Source organism: Embiotoca jacksoni, unplaced genomic scaffold (genome assembly GCF_022577435.1).
Source record: "Embiotoca jacksoni isolate LCO1_2020_lvr unplaced genomic scaffold, fEmbJac1.0.p SCAF_21, whole genome shotgun sequence".
NCBI lineage: Eukaryota > Metazoa > Chordata > Actinopteri > Embiotocidae > Embiotoca > Embiotoca jacksoni.
Genome location: NW_027185352.1, coordinates 2,991,503 through 3,005,699, shown reverse-complemented (window position 1 = coordinate 3,005,699; position 14,197 = coordinate 2,991,503). Strand labels below are relative to the sequence as shown.

Sequence of the window (14,197 nt, the reverse complement as noted above, 5' to 3'; positions counted from 1 at the left end):
ATCAGTCATCAAAATAGTATTTAGACTTTTAATTCAATGATTTGTAGAAGCCCCATTTGGCAGCCATTACAGCTTCAAGTTTTCTTAGTAAGTGTCTGCAACCTTTGAACACCTGGATTTAGGCAGTTTATTAAATTTTTCGTGCAGAGCGGTCAGAACTGTCATCTTCAGGGCAGGGTCACATAAGGGCAGTCAGAGACTTATCCTGAAGCCACTACAACATTGTTTCGTTTCATATGTATACGCTTGTACAAATATATATATATATATATATATATATAAGCACAGGAAGGAATAAAATAACCTCGGGTATGTAGCCATTTTGCTGAAATAATCCGAATTTTCAGACAATGAAAACATTCTACACTGTAAAGATACAAAACCATAAAAAATGTCTTACAAAATCTTGCTGAAGGGCTGCTGTTGAAAAAATTAGACAGCTGGTAAACACTGGCACAGAAATGTATAAATGTCATATATACTACATGATTTTGTTGTGTACTGATTACCTCTATGTCACAGGACAAATCATTATAAAGGTTCTGTCTTTTCTGCCCCACCCTCTCTCTCTCTCTCTCTCCCTCCCTCTTTTTTCTCTTTGATATTGAGGTGTAAAAGGGAAGGGAGGGACTCTTATATGAAGATCCTACGGTCTTTGCATAGAAACGCTTCTATCTGTGCTCTCGGCTCTGAGACAGGAGCTCCTCTGCACTCTACAGGATGCTTGGAAACATCAAATCAGGCAGGTATTTCAGGAATAGAACTTTGCATAAAAGAACTAAAAAGACGAACAATCACTTTTTCTGCATGTCATCTTGGTCTCATCCCATAATTTTTCAACCCACCACTCCATGATGGCTTTGTGACTTAATTCAACTCGTAAAATTTCATACCTCTCTTGCACATTTAAAAAAACGCACATTCACATTGTCAATGGTGCGATTCTTAAGATAAGGATATAATTCATGTTGAGACTTGTCTGTGAGTTGCTTTGTTTTATTTCCTATCTTGTTCTTTTCTTGGTCTTTGGTTTCTTCTAGTTTGTGTCGTGTGGGTAGTGTTGGTTTTTCTGATGTTCTGTAGAAGGCTGACCAGCGTGGATGCAGCACCCCACTGTATCAATGCCCAGGCTGGGTGCCATGGTCTCTCCCTGGCCAACCTGTTTGACCGGGTCATTCAACACTCAGCCAGGATGCACGGCATTTCAAACGACCTTCATTCTGAATTTGTAAGTCTCTTCATACAAATAGTCTCAGAATATTTCCCTAATGATGTTAATGAATATGTTTGAATTTGAAATGGGGATAAACTAAATGTTTTTTGTTGACAATGTGTAAATGCCCCTTAAACATGACAACATTTTTATACAAAGTTATTTTATAATATTGCTGTATTGAGTTTTTCCATTATTTAATCGACTCTTGTTGATTTAGATAGGATGGACAAAATAATAGAAACACCTGTCGGTATAACACAATACAGTTACACAGTACCACCGACTGCAGCATCGGAAATGATTAGTTGAATCAACACCTCTCTAAACTTTAGACTCCAATTGTGTTGTGTTAGACTGACTTAGTATTAGCTAAACAGGGAACTGAGTGTAGACACACACATAAACACAAACATTTGCCCAACTATCCTTCGAAGATCACATTGATGTCCATTGATTGACAGCCTAACCAAACCCTAATCCTACCCTTAACTATAATCAGATCATGCATAACCCTTATCTTGATCTAACTTCAATTCACTTCTTGTCCGAACATTAACTAGGATCCTAAGACATTATGATTTTCCTTCTTAGGACCGGGCTTTGGTCCCCATGAGGTCTACTGATCCAGACAAGGTCAGTGTTTATACCGGAAAAGGTCCCATAGAGGTAACAAAAATCTGTGTACACCCACACACACGCACACACACCACATTCTACTATTTCATTCATCACTTCTGCACTCTAGCCATAGCTGACATTTATATGACACCTGACCTCTGACATTGTTTCATTTTTGTCTCGTCAGGAGCTTTACTTCCTGCCCAGTAAGAATCAGATCGGCCGGGTCAGTCGCAACTGTCACACCTCTACCATCCTTACCCCAAATGGCAAGGAGAACGCTCAGAGAATGGCGGTGATTTACCCTTTTAAAACCTTTCTTGAGCTAAGCTGTTTGATCTTTGCTCTTTTGTGCAACACCTCATATGGATGTTTGAGAAATGTTTTCGATTTTAAATTTTCAAAAGTTTTCCTGTATTATCTATATTACTTAATATTATTATTTTTTTCATTTTGCATCCATTTACTTATATTTTTGCATCATCCCAATACTCCAACAACAATCAGTGGTTCAAGCGTATGACTATCTACAAACAACTGTCAAAGGATGACTTCAGTTTGAACTGGTTTTTTAAAATGTATTATGTGTTTAACTGTCCCATTATCACCGTAGAGAGAGGAACTGACGGAGGTAATCCTAAAGTTACTGGTGGCATGGAGAGATCCTTTGTGGCACTTCCACCAGAACATGGCTCACCACCATGACTTCAATAACTTCAGCTCTAATAAATCTCTTGAAATGAGTGACATGGTGCTCGAGCTACGCAAAGGTGTACAGAAAGTGGTTGAGAAGGTACTGTATCCCTTATACCAAAGTGAAATAGTATATCACCCAGTTACAGTACTTGCTTCAAGTCAGAATCAGAAATACTTCACTGATCCAAAAAGGGACATTAAATCGTAGAGTTAAGTGAAGAGTTCATTCTAACATTTCTATCCCAAAGAGGAGACTTAGAACCCAAAGTCACTGTCTCACTGCATCACATTCATCAAAATGTACCAATATTTGTGGTAAATGCTGGGAGGTGCTGTTTAATGTAGCTTCCTGGGATGTAGTTTCTTGTGTAGTTGTATAACCAAAGTAATTGACTGTGAATGAAAGTGACTGAAAAAAAGGTCCTTGCGTCATTAAAAAAAAAAAAAATCAAAAAAGCACTGCTCACCTCCAGATGACCTATTGCTCGGAATCTAGGCAAACATTAAACCACAATCTAGACATTAAGAAAGAAATAGACTACACTTATATACGCTCTCACACACACACTTCAGTTGATAAAAAAAAAAAGTGCAGGCATTCAGACTTTCTTCTCCCTGGAATGTGTATAGTTTAGATTATAATGCATATTCTGTATCAAATCTGTTTTGTGATTTTTTTTTTTTTTTTTAAATACACTAAAATGGCTGAAATAAACAGTGAATAAATAAAATAAAAAATCAAGATAAACCCAATACAAAAAAGATACCCTTCAAGAAGTCAACCTACCTTTGACTTCTTGTACTTAGTCATTTCCAGGATTGTGTGCTCATAAACAATGATGTCTTCTTTCTCATGAGTGCAGTTTGTTGTAATTGTACGAAGCTGATGTGCATATTTGTGTCCTTTTTGCTTCAGATGCAGATGCTGGGACTAATAAGTAACTCTGTTAGCAGCCTTGCTTCTCCTGAGGCTTATTTGGCATCAGACAGTGCAGAGTGGCGCCTCATGAAAGACTATGACCTCCTCTACTGCTTTCGCCGAGACTCCAACAAGGTCCAGAACTACCTGAAAATTCTTAAATGTCGCATTGTTCCAGAGCATGGATGCTAAAGGCCAAAAAACAATGGAGATTGTGTTTAACCTTTGGAAATATCAACAATGGAATGGAAATTATTTGACTAGAAACTACACAGATAAAGCTGTAGTTTTTGTTGTTTTCGATCTGCAAAGTATTGGATGTTACACACATATATTCAGTCCCATGATGACTGAAGTGTGAACCCAAAGACTCTTCCCACCCTGCCCCTCATGCCTGATATTATATAGTCCATCCTCACCAAGGATGGACAGGATTGAATGAGTGTAATACATGTTACGATACACTTCTGTAAAATGCATATCATGTTGAAATCTAGTAATTATATAAACATTTCAAGAAAAACCTTTTTTTTTTTTTTTTTTTTTTTTTTTTTTCCATTTCTACTGAGAAAATGGGTAGTGCAAAGATTTGTCATCAGAGTATAATGACAAATCACACATGATGCTCAGTGTCTGAGGCCCACAGTTCACCCAGTAAAGAAGGGTCTATTGTAACAGAGTACTCGTAAAACATATGTGCTTCAGAAGAGCTGCTAAAGGAGGTCAAAATCAATCATGTCTTAGAATGTTGTTGCAACAGTCAAAGCCACCAACTCTCTCTTAATACGCTGAGTCCAGACCATAAATATTTGAAAACGCCTTAGTGCAGGCTAAAGGAGTACAGCTGTCATCACAGACCCTGATACAGTGGATGGAAAAACACCAAAGAGCCTTAGACCAGCTCATACAAATCCTTTCCAATTTGCTTGGTTATCCTAACTTCGACCTCCCTTTTGTGCTACACACACACATCAGAACAAGGGCTTGGTGCTGTGGTATTCCAACCCCAAGAAGGGAAGCTCAGGGTAATTGCCTATAGATCCAGAGCACTAACCAACATTCCTTCAGGAAAACTTGTATTTCTGGTGTTAAGGGGGCCATAAGTGAGAAATTATGAGATTACCCCTTCTACGTACCCAACTTCACTGTGTATCCGAATAACAGTCTGTTGACATATGTAATGAGCACCACCAAACTCAATGTGCTTGGCTATCGATGGGGGATGCCGACACACTGTCCATTAGACATTGGCAGCTATGCTGACTCATGTACAGAGGAACTTCCATTTTGGTGACATGGGACGGCAGCCGAGCTTCTAAGCAAGGAGACGCTGCATATTTCCCTGTCCTGAACCTGTAGCAAGATAGTTCGAGCTTACAGTTGCCAGAGGTGCTCCCAACCATAAATCATGACCAGCTCATAAAATCTCTGCGGGATGATTTCGCCTTCAGTCAAGTGGAAGAAACTTCACTTCTAAGATGGTATCCTATACAGGAAAACCAGCTAGAGGAGTCAACTGGTTTTGTGCGTTCAGCATCGTTCTGCGGTACTGGTATTTCGGCACTGCTTGTGCACTACCACAGAAGGCACCTCCATGGCACAAGGCCGAGGACTGTGGGACATCTCAGAGCAGCAATCTGGACAGCTGTCCTAATGAAGCACCGGTTATGAACAGGAAAGTCATTATTTCCCACTGTCACAGAGGGTCACAGCCCAGTAAGTTTTCATCTGGTATGTGGGTACAACATAAACAATCGCAGCTATAAATTGTTGGTCATTGAAAGAAGATTCTCTAAATTTAGTGCCCGGTGAAGATTAAGCAAACCTGATACAAGGTTCAAAACAAGGAGGCCTGTTCAGCTGCAACAGTAGAGAACACGTGATGAACTGATGGCACTGGAGAGGCATACCAGGCACCAGTGCCAAGCTGTCCTTCATCACAGACTCCTAGATGCAGCCTCTTACAAAAACTGGTCTGGTGCAGGGATGTGTGGGAATTTCACTGTCTGATATTTCACTGTTGTTTGCTAATCTCCGCAGCACACGTCACTGTCCAGATAAGGGCACATGTATCTGTTGTTTGCTAAATCTCCGCAGCACACGACACTGTCTTGGGGACAACTCCAGATAGGCAGTGACTGTTGACGACATCACGGCGCCAGGTGCCCAGCCAAGGCTACCGACATGCAGCCAACTCATGGCAGACAACACACCGGGCAGAGAGCCAATTGAAGGAAGCCACCACCCCAGAGGAACTGCCTATACAATGTACTATATAATACAGGAGCCAGGGACAGACAGTCAGTCAGACTTCGCGAACTGACACACTCTGTTGTCGTCAGGGACACATGGTCTGGGCTCCTAGCTGGAGATCTGATACTCTGTTGCTTTTATAATAAATGCTTTTGAGACCAGCCGATTCTCTCCTATTGCCTCATTAAAGAATATGCAGGACTGGGGGCTGACACATATTGGTGCTGTACTAGCATAAGCCCGAAAAGTCCAACAGATGGCACACAAATGGCACGCAACATTTGTTGGCACTGATAAAGACATGTAGAGCAGACCCACAAGGACAACAGATTCACCCGCTGGAGAGGAACAACACTTTCCTGGAAACACAGGGGCAAATTTTACGCCCAATTCATTCAAATCATTTCAACAGAAACAGGATCACTGGCCTCAAGCTGAATTAGTACAATTACTTTTTAGGGGCCAATCACAAGTCTGACCAGTACAATGGCAATAGAAATTGTATCATTGTTCTGCATTTAAATACAGAATTAAAAAAAATTAACCAAATAGATTGTTAAGGCTTTTCACAAATTTAGATCAAAATAAAATTTTAACTGAAAAACAGATATGAAGTACTGCACAACATTGCCAGCTTTTCATCTAATTATTTGGACAGAAAAGTTTTCTCATTCCTGCATATCAGGTATAAAAATAAAGCACTCTTTACTGAGTGCATTATTAAAAAATTATTAACAAAGTGAAAAAGCTATTTTTAATACACCTACAAAAGTTGAGGAACTGATACCAAGCTACAAGCTAATGTTTAAAGCAGGGATCTTCAACGTTTTTCAGGCCAAGGATCCCCAAACTGATAGAGCTATGGAGCAGGGACCCCCTACGATATATATTGTATACAATTGTGTTTTATATTAAACTGGGCCTAGTGCCATGTATAAATATACCTTGTTATTGTGCATTCAATACTAAGCTATTCAAATAACACACGGGTTCATATATTCATGTTTTTATTTTAAACAAGTAAATGTTGTTTTTTCATTTTTGTTTGTACAACGGTATCTTCTTTTAAAATAACATTGCAGCGTGCGTCCTTGTGTCTGGGATCTTAGTCAGCTGGGGACTGAAGGTCAATCATGGGGAACCTGACAAAGCCAGCATGTAACATGCGGCCTTGTGATTGGCACAGCAGCGATAGGGGCAGGTCCTCCTCTTTGTGTGCAGGAGGCTTGGAGGGACAGGTCCAGGTTAGTCTCACGCTGCCAGTGAACAGGTGCCCAGTTTGAGAGAGCTCCTGTGTCATGTGAGATAACATCTTCTGCCTCCATTTATCCATTCACTACAATATGTTGGATTCATGTTAATGTGTATTTAAAGACATTTAAATTGTGGAAGAAAAATTGGGGGAAAGAAATATGAAAAAAACATGAAAAATTGTCTAATCAACCAAAAATTTCAAGACCCCCTGCAGTACCTCCGGGGACCCCCTGTTGAAGACCTCTGTTCTAGACAACAAAGGAAGAACGCTGTTTGTGCAGCTGCGCGTGGGTTGCAACCCAGTTCTGGTTAAATATGTACAAGCATTGTCCTTGTTTTTCAATGTTCACCATGAAATTGTCATCTGAATAAGGGCTTTTTAAATTTTGCAAGAAGAGAGCTTTGGAGTTTTTCTTGCTTTTTAACCAAGTTATTCTAAATTGAACCTGCTTGAAATGTACAGTCACAAGTGATGAGACAAAATGGCAAAATAATATAGTATAATAGTTTTTATTATTTATTTGCTTGGGTTAGGGTTAGGGATAGAGATTAGGGATAGGGATAGGGATAGGATTAGGATTAGGGATAGGTATTAGGGATAGGGATAGGGATAGGGTTAGGGTTAGGGATTAGGGATTAGGGATTAGGAATTAGGGATTAGAGTGAGGGGTAATGGTTAGGATTATGGCGTCTTCTTTGCAGGAGTGGAATCTGCTGCTTCGTTTCTTGCTTGAATGCATCTCGTTCAGCCTTCAGCCTCTGGATCTCCTGCTGCTGCTCTGATAACGTTTTCAGAGTGAGACCTCCTTTCTGTCTCAAGAAGGTGCTGAAAGGTGTCGTTCTGTCTTTTGGTTTCTTCTAGCTGTTTTCCCAGTTTCATCTTCTCTGTCCACTCATTGAAACTCTTGGTTTTCTCTTTGCGTAACAGTTGGCTGCGCTGCTCCATTCTGTACTTCAATCCCTCTCAGTCAGCCTTCAGCCTCTGGATCTCCTGCTGGTGTGCTGATACAGTTTCAGAGTGAGACCTCCTTTCTGTCTCAAGTTGCTGTTGAGGGGTGTGACTCTTTGTTCTTTCAGCGTCATATCTCTGGTTGCCACGGTGTAAAACTCTCATGTTTTCAACCTCCTTCCTCATTTAATTTTGCTTATTCACCAGCAGATTCACCTGTTTCCTCTCATTAGCCAGCCGGCTCCGGATTTCTTCTAGTTCTCTGCTAAATGTGATCCTCAGTCTCTGCTGCTCCAAATACTTGGCTCTCTCGTTGCGATACAGATCGCGCTGCTCCTTTGCCAAGGTCTTTTCTTTGTGGAGCTCGACGGTCAAGTATTCAATCTGGTCCCAGAGTTCTTTGTTTTCTTTCTTTTCTGACTTCAGGTTGTTGGAGAGCTGTGTGAGGTTCTTCTCCTGAGAGACGTCGTGCTCCTCGGCCCTTTGCAGCTCAGCCTTCAGCTCCTCCACCTGTTGGAGTAGAGCTTCCTTTTCCCTGATTAGGGCTTCTTTCTTTTGGCGTTTCCTTTCCTTTTTTGTTCCTGAGAACTTGTTGAAAATCTGCTGCCAGGCGCTGTTGTTGGTGCCTTAGGCAGATTAACTCGCTTTCGAACTAATCTTGTATTACTGACCTGTTTCTTTTGTCTATGTAAATTTCCCCTTGTAGGATTAATACAAACTTTCTCTCTCTCTCTCTCTCTCTCTCTCTCTCTCTCTCTCTCTCTCTATCTAGCTAACTATCTTAAAACTCGCTCAGGGTATTGTGTCAGCAGATGCAAGGTTTGGAACGGAATGACCTCACAGTTTGCCAGATGTCTAAGTATAGACCTGATGATGTCATAATGGAAGGGAATATCCAGGCGAGGTGTACTAAGAGATGTTCACGTTTCAAGAGGAGGCGGAGCTTCACCGTCCAAGACTGAAGAAAACATGTCAGGTCAGGAGACACCAGGTGGGTTTTCTTTGACGTCGGCGGGGTTGTGTCACTGTGAATTCGTCCCCCAGGGTCAGACTGTCAACACCGAGTTCTACTGGGACCTTCTGAGGTGTCTGTTATGGTTTGAACTTCTTTTTTGCTTTAATAACTTTAATAACTTTAATATCAAGACAAACTTTCAACATCCTTCAAGACAATATATTCTAGACCAGGGGTCTTCAACGTTTTTCAGGCCAAGGACCCCCAAACTGATAAAGAGATGGAGCAGGGACCCCCTACGATATATATTGTTTAAAATTGTGTTTTATATTAAACTGGGCCTAGTGCCATGTATAAACATATCTTGTTATTGTGCATTCATTACTAAGCTATTCAAATAATACACAGGTTCATATATTCATGTTTTTATTTTAAACAAGTAAATGTCATTGTTTAAAAAAAAAAAAAAAAATTACAACAGTATCTTCTTTTCAAATAATATTGCAGCGCTACAATATGTTGGATTCATGTTAATGTGTATTTAAAGACATTTCAATTTGTGAGAAAAAAAATTGGGGGGAAAAATATTAAAAAAAACATAAAAAATTGTCTAATCAACCAAAGATTTCATGACCCCTTGCAGTACCTCTGCGGACCCCCTAGGGGTCGCGGACCCCCTGTTGAAGACCTCTAATTTAAAGGATAGGCTCAATATAAAACAGCTTATAAGGAAGTCTGTTATTAGTGTCCATAATAAGGATTGAAATGCAGTTGTGTGTTTCTTTATTCCATGTGTGTACTTCAGTTATTTCCCTGACTTTAGAGTTTGGTTAACGACACAGCAACACAACTATTTCTCTCTCTCTCTGTTTATCTTAATTCCTCACTCTTCCTTTTCTCCTCCTTACTACATTTGCATAGATTTATGTAATGCATAAGAAAAACATGAATTGCCTTATACAAGGCACTCAACGATATTTTCAACTTTCACGTAATGTGATTACGCTACTTACCCAACACAGTTTGCATGTAGTAAATTCAGATGCAAATACAATCTATACATTTATGTGTATATACAGTATATATATATAGTTCATATAATCAAGAGAATATAATGATCTCAAAGTTGAAGTAGTCACTTTTCTTATCCAGGAAAAATGCACAATCATTTGTAAAGTCTCACTTAAGTCCTCAAATGACAATAAAAATGTGGTCATGCAAGTTTGAAACTAAAATGGATGTACAAGCGTGTCTTGACCAAAAACAAAGTGGCATTCAAACTAAAAAAAAACCTGAAGGAAAGTGTTATTATAACGACACAAATCTAAATGCTTGTTTGTTTGTTTTTGTTGTTGTTTTTTTATAAGCACATAGCATCAAAATAGTACATTTATCATGGATTTTAATGTCAAATCAAAAAAATATTAAGACAAACATGGCATCAGTGCTGTGCAGCCTCAGTGCAATTTATTCATTGGTGTGTTGCAGAGCGTCATTACAAACAGTAGAGGGAGACATTCGATTAAATGAAAAGGTCTTACATGAGACAGAAAACAGCTGAACAAATAAAACATTTCTGTGCTAGGACAAGACATTGCATTATTTTATTTAATTATTTGGTACGGCTGAAATCGTACTTTTTTTTGTGACAGTCCAATAGCTGCTTTTTTCCATTTATGCTCAATTACAAACCACTTTAACACTTAAGCTTGAAGAGAGTTACATTACAGATATCTGTGATTCAATTATGACCAGTGGAAACATTAACATGAAATAACTTTAACTTCTTAAAATGCTTTTCAAACATGTCCTATAAACTCCAGCAAAAATTACTTTTTTACTTGTTCCTTTCAATTGTATTTATATTTGAAATAATACCTTGTCTGTGTTATGATTCATCATCGTTAAAAGGGAGATATCTTAAATGTACTGCTTGAAAAAAAAACATACAATAACAAAACGCATGTAAGTATAAGTATAACAAGGAGGAACACATTACAGCAATCAAAAACGGTTTTAATGTACATTGTTTAATGTACATAGTTGATGATCATGTGTCTATTGTTTTTTTTTTATAAAGACTTGAAAAAAATGATAACTTTTAGAACTCTTACACTTGGTCAGTAAGCAGAGGTACTGTATCTGAAATAGCCAAAGCCACATCCTTCAGGACAATAGATTTATCTGCCATACGCAACATAGATTTAAGACTTGCCCAGAAAACCTGCTGCTTCCGTTCATTGTTTGGCCACTCGAGGTAGGTCTGCCTCTTCATTATCCTTCTAAGTCTCAAGAACTTCTTGGGAAGAGAGTCTGCTGGAATGGGCTCCAATAATATGAAGACTAAAGAGTCCCGCTGAACGCTGATGGCTCTGTGCTGGGCAAAGAAGAGCTCGTAGTTGCACCATTCGCTCTGCACAAAATGTTTGGAGAGGACAAACAGTGTCTTGTAGCTGGACTCCACACAGTTGATGATGTTGTCTATGATCCATTCACCCGGGACAAAGTCTCGCTCATGGACACAAAGTGAAAACCCAGCACCTTCCAAAGAGGCCACCAACTGGGTGTCCACCCAGCCAGAGTCCTGATGACTGTAGGAGATGAACGCATGATAATTAAATGATGTATTCTTCAACATGTTGGAGTGTTTTTTGCCTCTCCTCTTCATCCTCATCCAAACCCATAACATCTTTGTATACCAGACGCCATCGCATTTATGGAAAACCAGACCTATGCCTGCAGCTATTACTATTATCAAAGGCAAAGAAACAGCCAATTGAAGCCACGTCTCACATGACAGCTCACTAGGTTTGTACTCTGACAGTGACAGGCCTGCGAAAGATGGCGGGGTACTGCATGTGTAGTCTAACGGCCAGTCCGAGAGCAAAGACTTGTTGAAAACAGTGACGAACCAATAGGAATCACACGAGCAGACAAATGGATTGTTTCCAGCTTTAAGGGTTTGAAGTCCGGGAAGGCCTGCCAAAGTCTCCCTGGATATAGACGAGACAGCATTCTGGTCTACGTAGAGACTGAGCAGAGTAGGGGCAGTGAGATCTGCAGGGATGACCTGGATACGGTTGGAGCTGAGTTGGAGATGTTTCAGCTTTGTAAAGCGGGACAGATCCTCTTGCATTATGGCTGTTATTCCCGTCTTTGACAAGTCAACCCTCTCAAAGTTTGATGACAGATATTTAAAGACACTGTTGCCTAAGTTGTTGTTTCCCAGGCTGAGCTCAGTCAGCTGAGCAGGCCAAGAGCAGTCCTTGTCCAAGCGGATGGAGTTGAAGCTGAGATCTAGAGATGCCAATGTTTTCATCTGATGCATCATCTGAGAGATATAGGAAAGACTGCTGAAGCGGTTCTTGTTTAAAGACAGCTGCCGCAGTTTGGGAAAGACAGAGGTGTGAGAACACGGAAGCCACCAGAAGCCTGACTCTGTTAAAAGATTATCTGACAGATCAAGCGTCTCCAGTGACGGCAGGGCAGATATGAGTCTGCAGGGTAAAATGTTCATTCCAGTCCCAGAGAACTTTAAATAGGTTAGTCTTGAGATGGCCTCAAAGCTCATGTTGATGGTGGGATATTTGTATTGATAGTGATTGACACTGTTGAATGTAACAGAGTAGAGATTAATTGTGTGATTTATGGTGTGAAACTGAAACCCGTCTGATGTATCTTCATTATAAGTGATGTTTACAAATGAAAGGTCATAAAGTTGGGAGAGCCACACGTTCTTCAGTAACACCTCCATAAAGGAGCTGTTTATCCAGGTGTTTTCGATTGTGAGATTTTGTATAAATGGCATTGTTCTAAGGTTCTTAAAGGGGTTTCCGCACACATGGCATTCATCTGGAAATACATTGATGAATCTCAACGATTTTGCTCGTGTCACATTTATGTCCACGAGGAGGTCATCCAACATTCTGAAGTTTCCACAAAACGATGCTTGAAGGGAAATTTTTTGGAGAGACTTAAATTTTGCAAGAGAACCAGAGTCATACTTTTGCCACTGAATTCCTGCTCCCAATACCAGATGATCCAGAGAAACATTCATCAAGGGATCAAAGTCATTGTGGTTAACTGATGAAGCGGCTCTACTACCTAATAACAGCACTTTCAAATTTGTTAAGTACTGAAATGATGCAGGTACTTGATAGCTGGTGTACCAATTGTTAACCAAATCCAGAACTTTCAGCTGTTTCAATGAAATGTGAGGCATAAAAGTCAAGTCATTGTAAGATATATTGAGAACATTGAGTGCTGGTGTGTGACTGAACACAGCAGTAGAAATCTCCTGCAGGCCACAGTGAGTAATCTTCAGGAAACAGAGCTGGGACAGTCCAATAAACTGAGCTTCTTCCAGTCTTGGGATGAAGTTGTGAGAAAGATCCAAATACTGCGTGTCATTGGAAAGATTGGGGGGAACTTTTGTCAGATTTTGATTGGAGAAGTCTTTCATTCCTCTCCTTGATGTGACGCACAGTTTAAATCCCTCGTCATCTTCCTTCACAGCGACACAGTCAGGTGTCATTAGGGATACAATGACAATGGTCCCAATCAACCAAGCAATACATGTGCTGAAACATCAAAATACATTCGATAAATCACTCAATAAATGAAATGCATTCCAGGACTTGGTAATTTATTACGATGATGAACATTCTAAACGTTGACAAAACATTCTATAAGCTGTATGGCAAAATAGAAGAATAAATATAGCCTACTAGAGAAGTAAATATACAATACCTTCGAGTGGACATAGCTCCAGAAACAGTGAGAAACTAAGGTCTGAAATGTGTGCACTGACTTGCAGAGCAATTTATAAAAAAGCTAAAGCTGTGTTCCTTTTTTTTAATCCCATAATTTCCTCTTTTCTCAGGTTTTATTTCACATGACTGTGAAAGGGGAAGTTTTGATTGACGGTTACAGCGAAAGAAAAACACAGACAGCAATATAGCAAGCCTTCATGTTGTATTTCTTTTTTTTTTTATAACAGCAGCCAAACATGAGGATGAGATAAAGCTATAAAATGAAACTATAGAAACATTTAAGATATTTGTGAGGAAAAACAAACATGTCTAACAAAATTTTATATCTAAAATCAAATGAAAACGAATTAATAAACAATTGTATAGTCACACAATTTGATCATCCAGTTATTTTATTGTCCCAATCCAAGTGACATATGATCTGTCATTCAGGTAAGTTGACAATGTGTTTCTATATACAGTACTTTTCAATAGTATTAGCTAATGTAGAATTCAATCGATTATTAATATTATACATTGAAGTAAGTTCTGGAACATGCACAAATTGCTGGTTAGTGATTAGAGG

The 14,197-nt window shown here is 39.5% G+C and overlaps 2 protein-coding genes across 5 annotated transcripts; one reads left to right on the top strand and one right to left on the bottom strand.

The window, feature by feature from the left end:
* Positions 1 to 631: 631 nt before the first annotated feature.
* On the top strand, positions 632 to 5,853 carry LOC138202442 (prolactin-like). Of its 4 annotated transcripts, none has more exons than XM_069156413.1 (6): positions 632 to 746; positions 1,041 to 1,228; positions 1,808 to 1,849; positions 2,022 to 2,129; positions 2,448 to 2,627; positions 3,447 to 5,853. In XM_069156413.1, the coding sequence occupies exons 1-6, from the start codon at positions 638 to 640 to the stop codon at positions 3,639 to 3,641; spliced, it is 822 nt and encodes a 273-aa protein (XP_069012514.1). In that variant the 5' UTR covers positions 632 to 637; the 3' UTR covers positions 3,642 to 5,853. The 4 variants fall into 4 exon arrangements, with proteins under 4 accessions (XP_069012514.1, XP_069012513.1, XP_069012516.1 ...); XM_069156412.1 differs by having other exon boundaries at positions 1,808 to 1,882; XM_069156414.1 differs by having other exon boundaries at positions 648 to 742; positions 1,808 to 1,882.
* Positions 5,854 to 10,301: 4,448 nt separating this feature from the next.
* LOC138202687 (toll-like receptor 1) lies at positions 10,302 to 13,623 on the bottom strand. The gene is made up of 2 exons (XM_069156945.1): positions 13,610 to 13,623; positions 10,302 to 13,440 (listed from the first exon to the last, which is right to left on the bottom strand). Exons 1-2 carry the CDS (start codon positions 13,621 to 13,623, stop codon positions 10,971 to 10,973), a joined length of 2,484 nt encoding a protein of 827 aa, XP_069013046.1. The 3' UTR covers positions 10,302 to 10,970.
* Between the last annotated feature and the right edge of the window lie 574 nt (positions 13,624 to 14,197).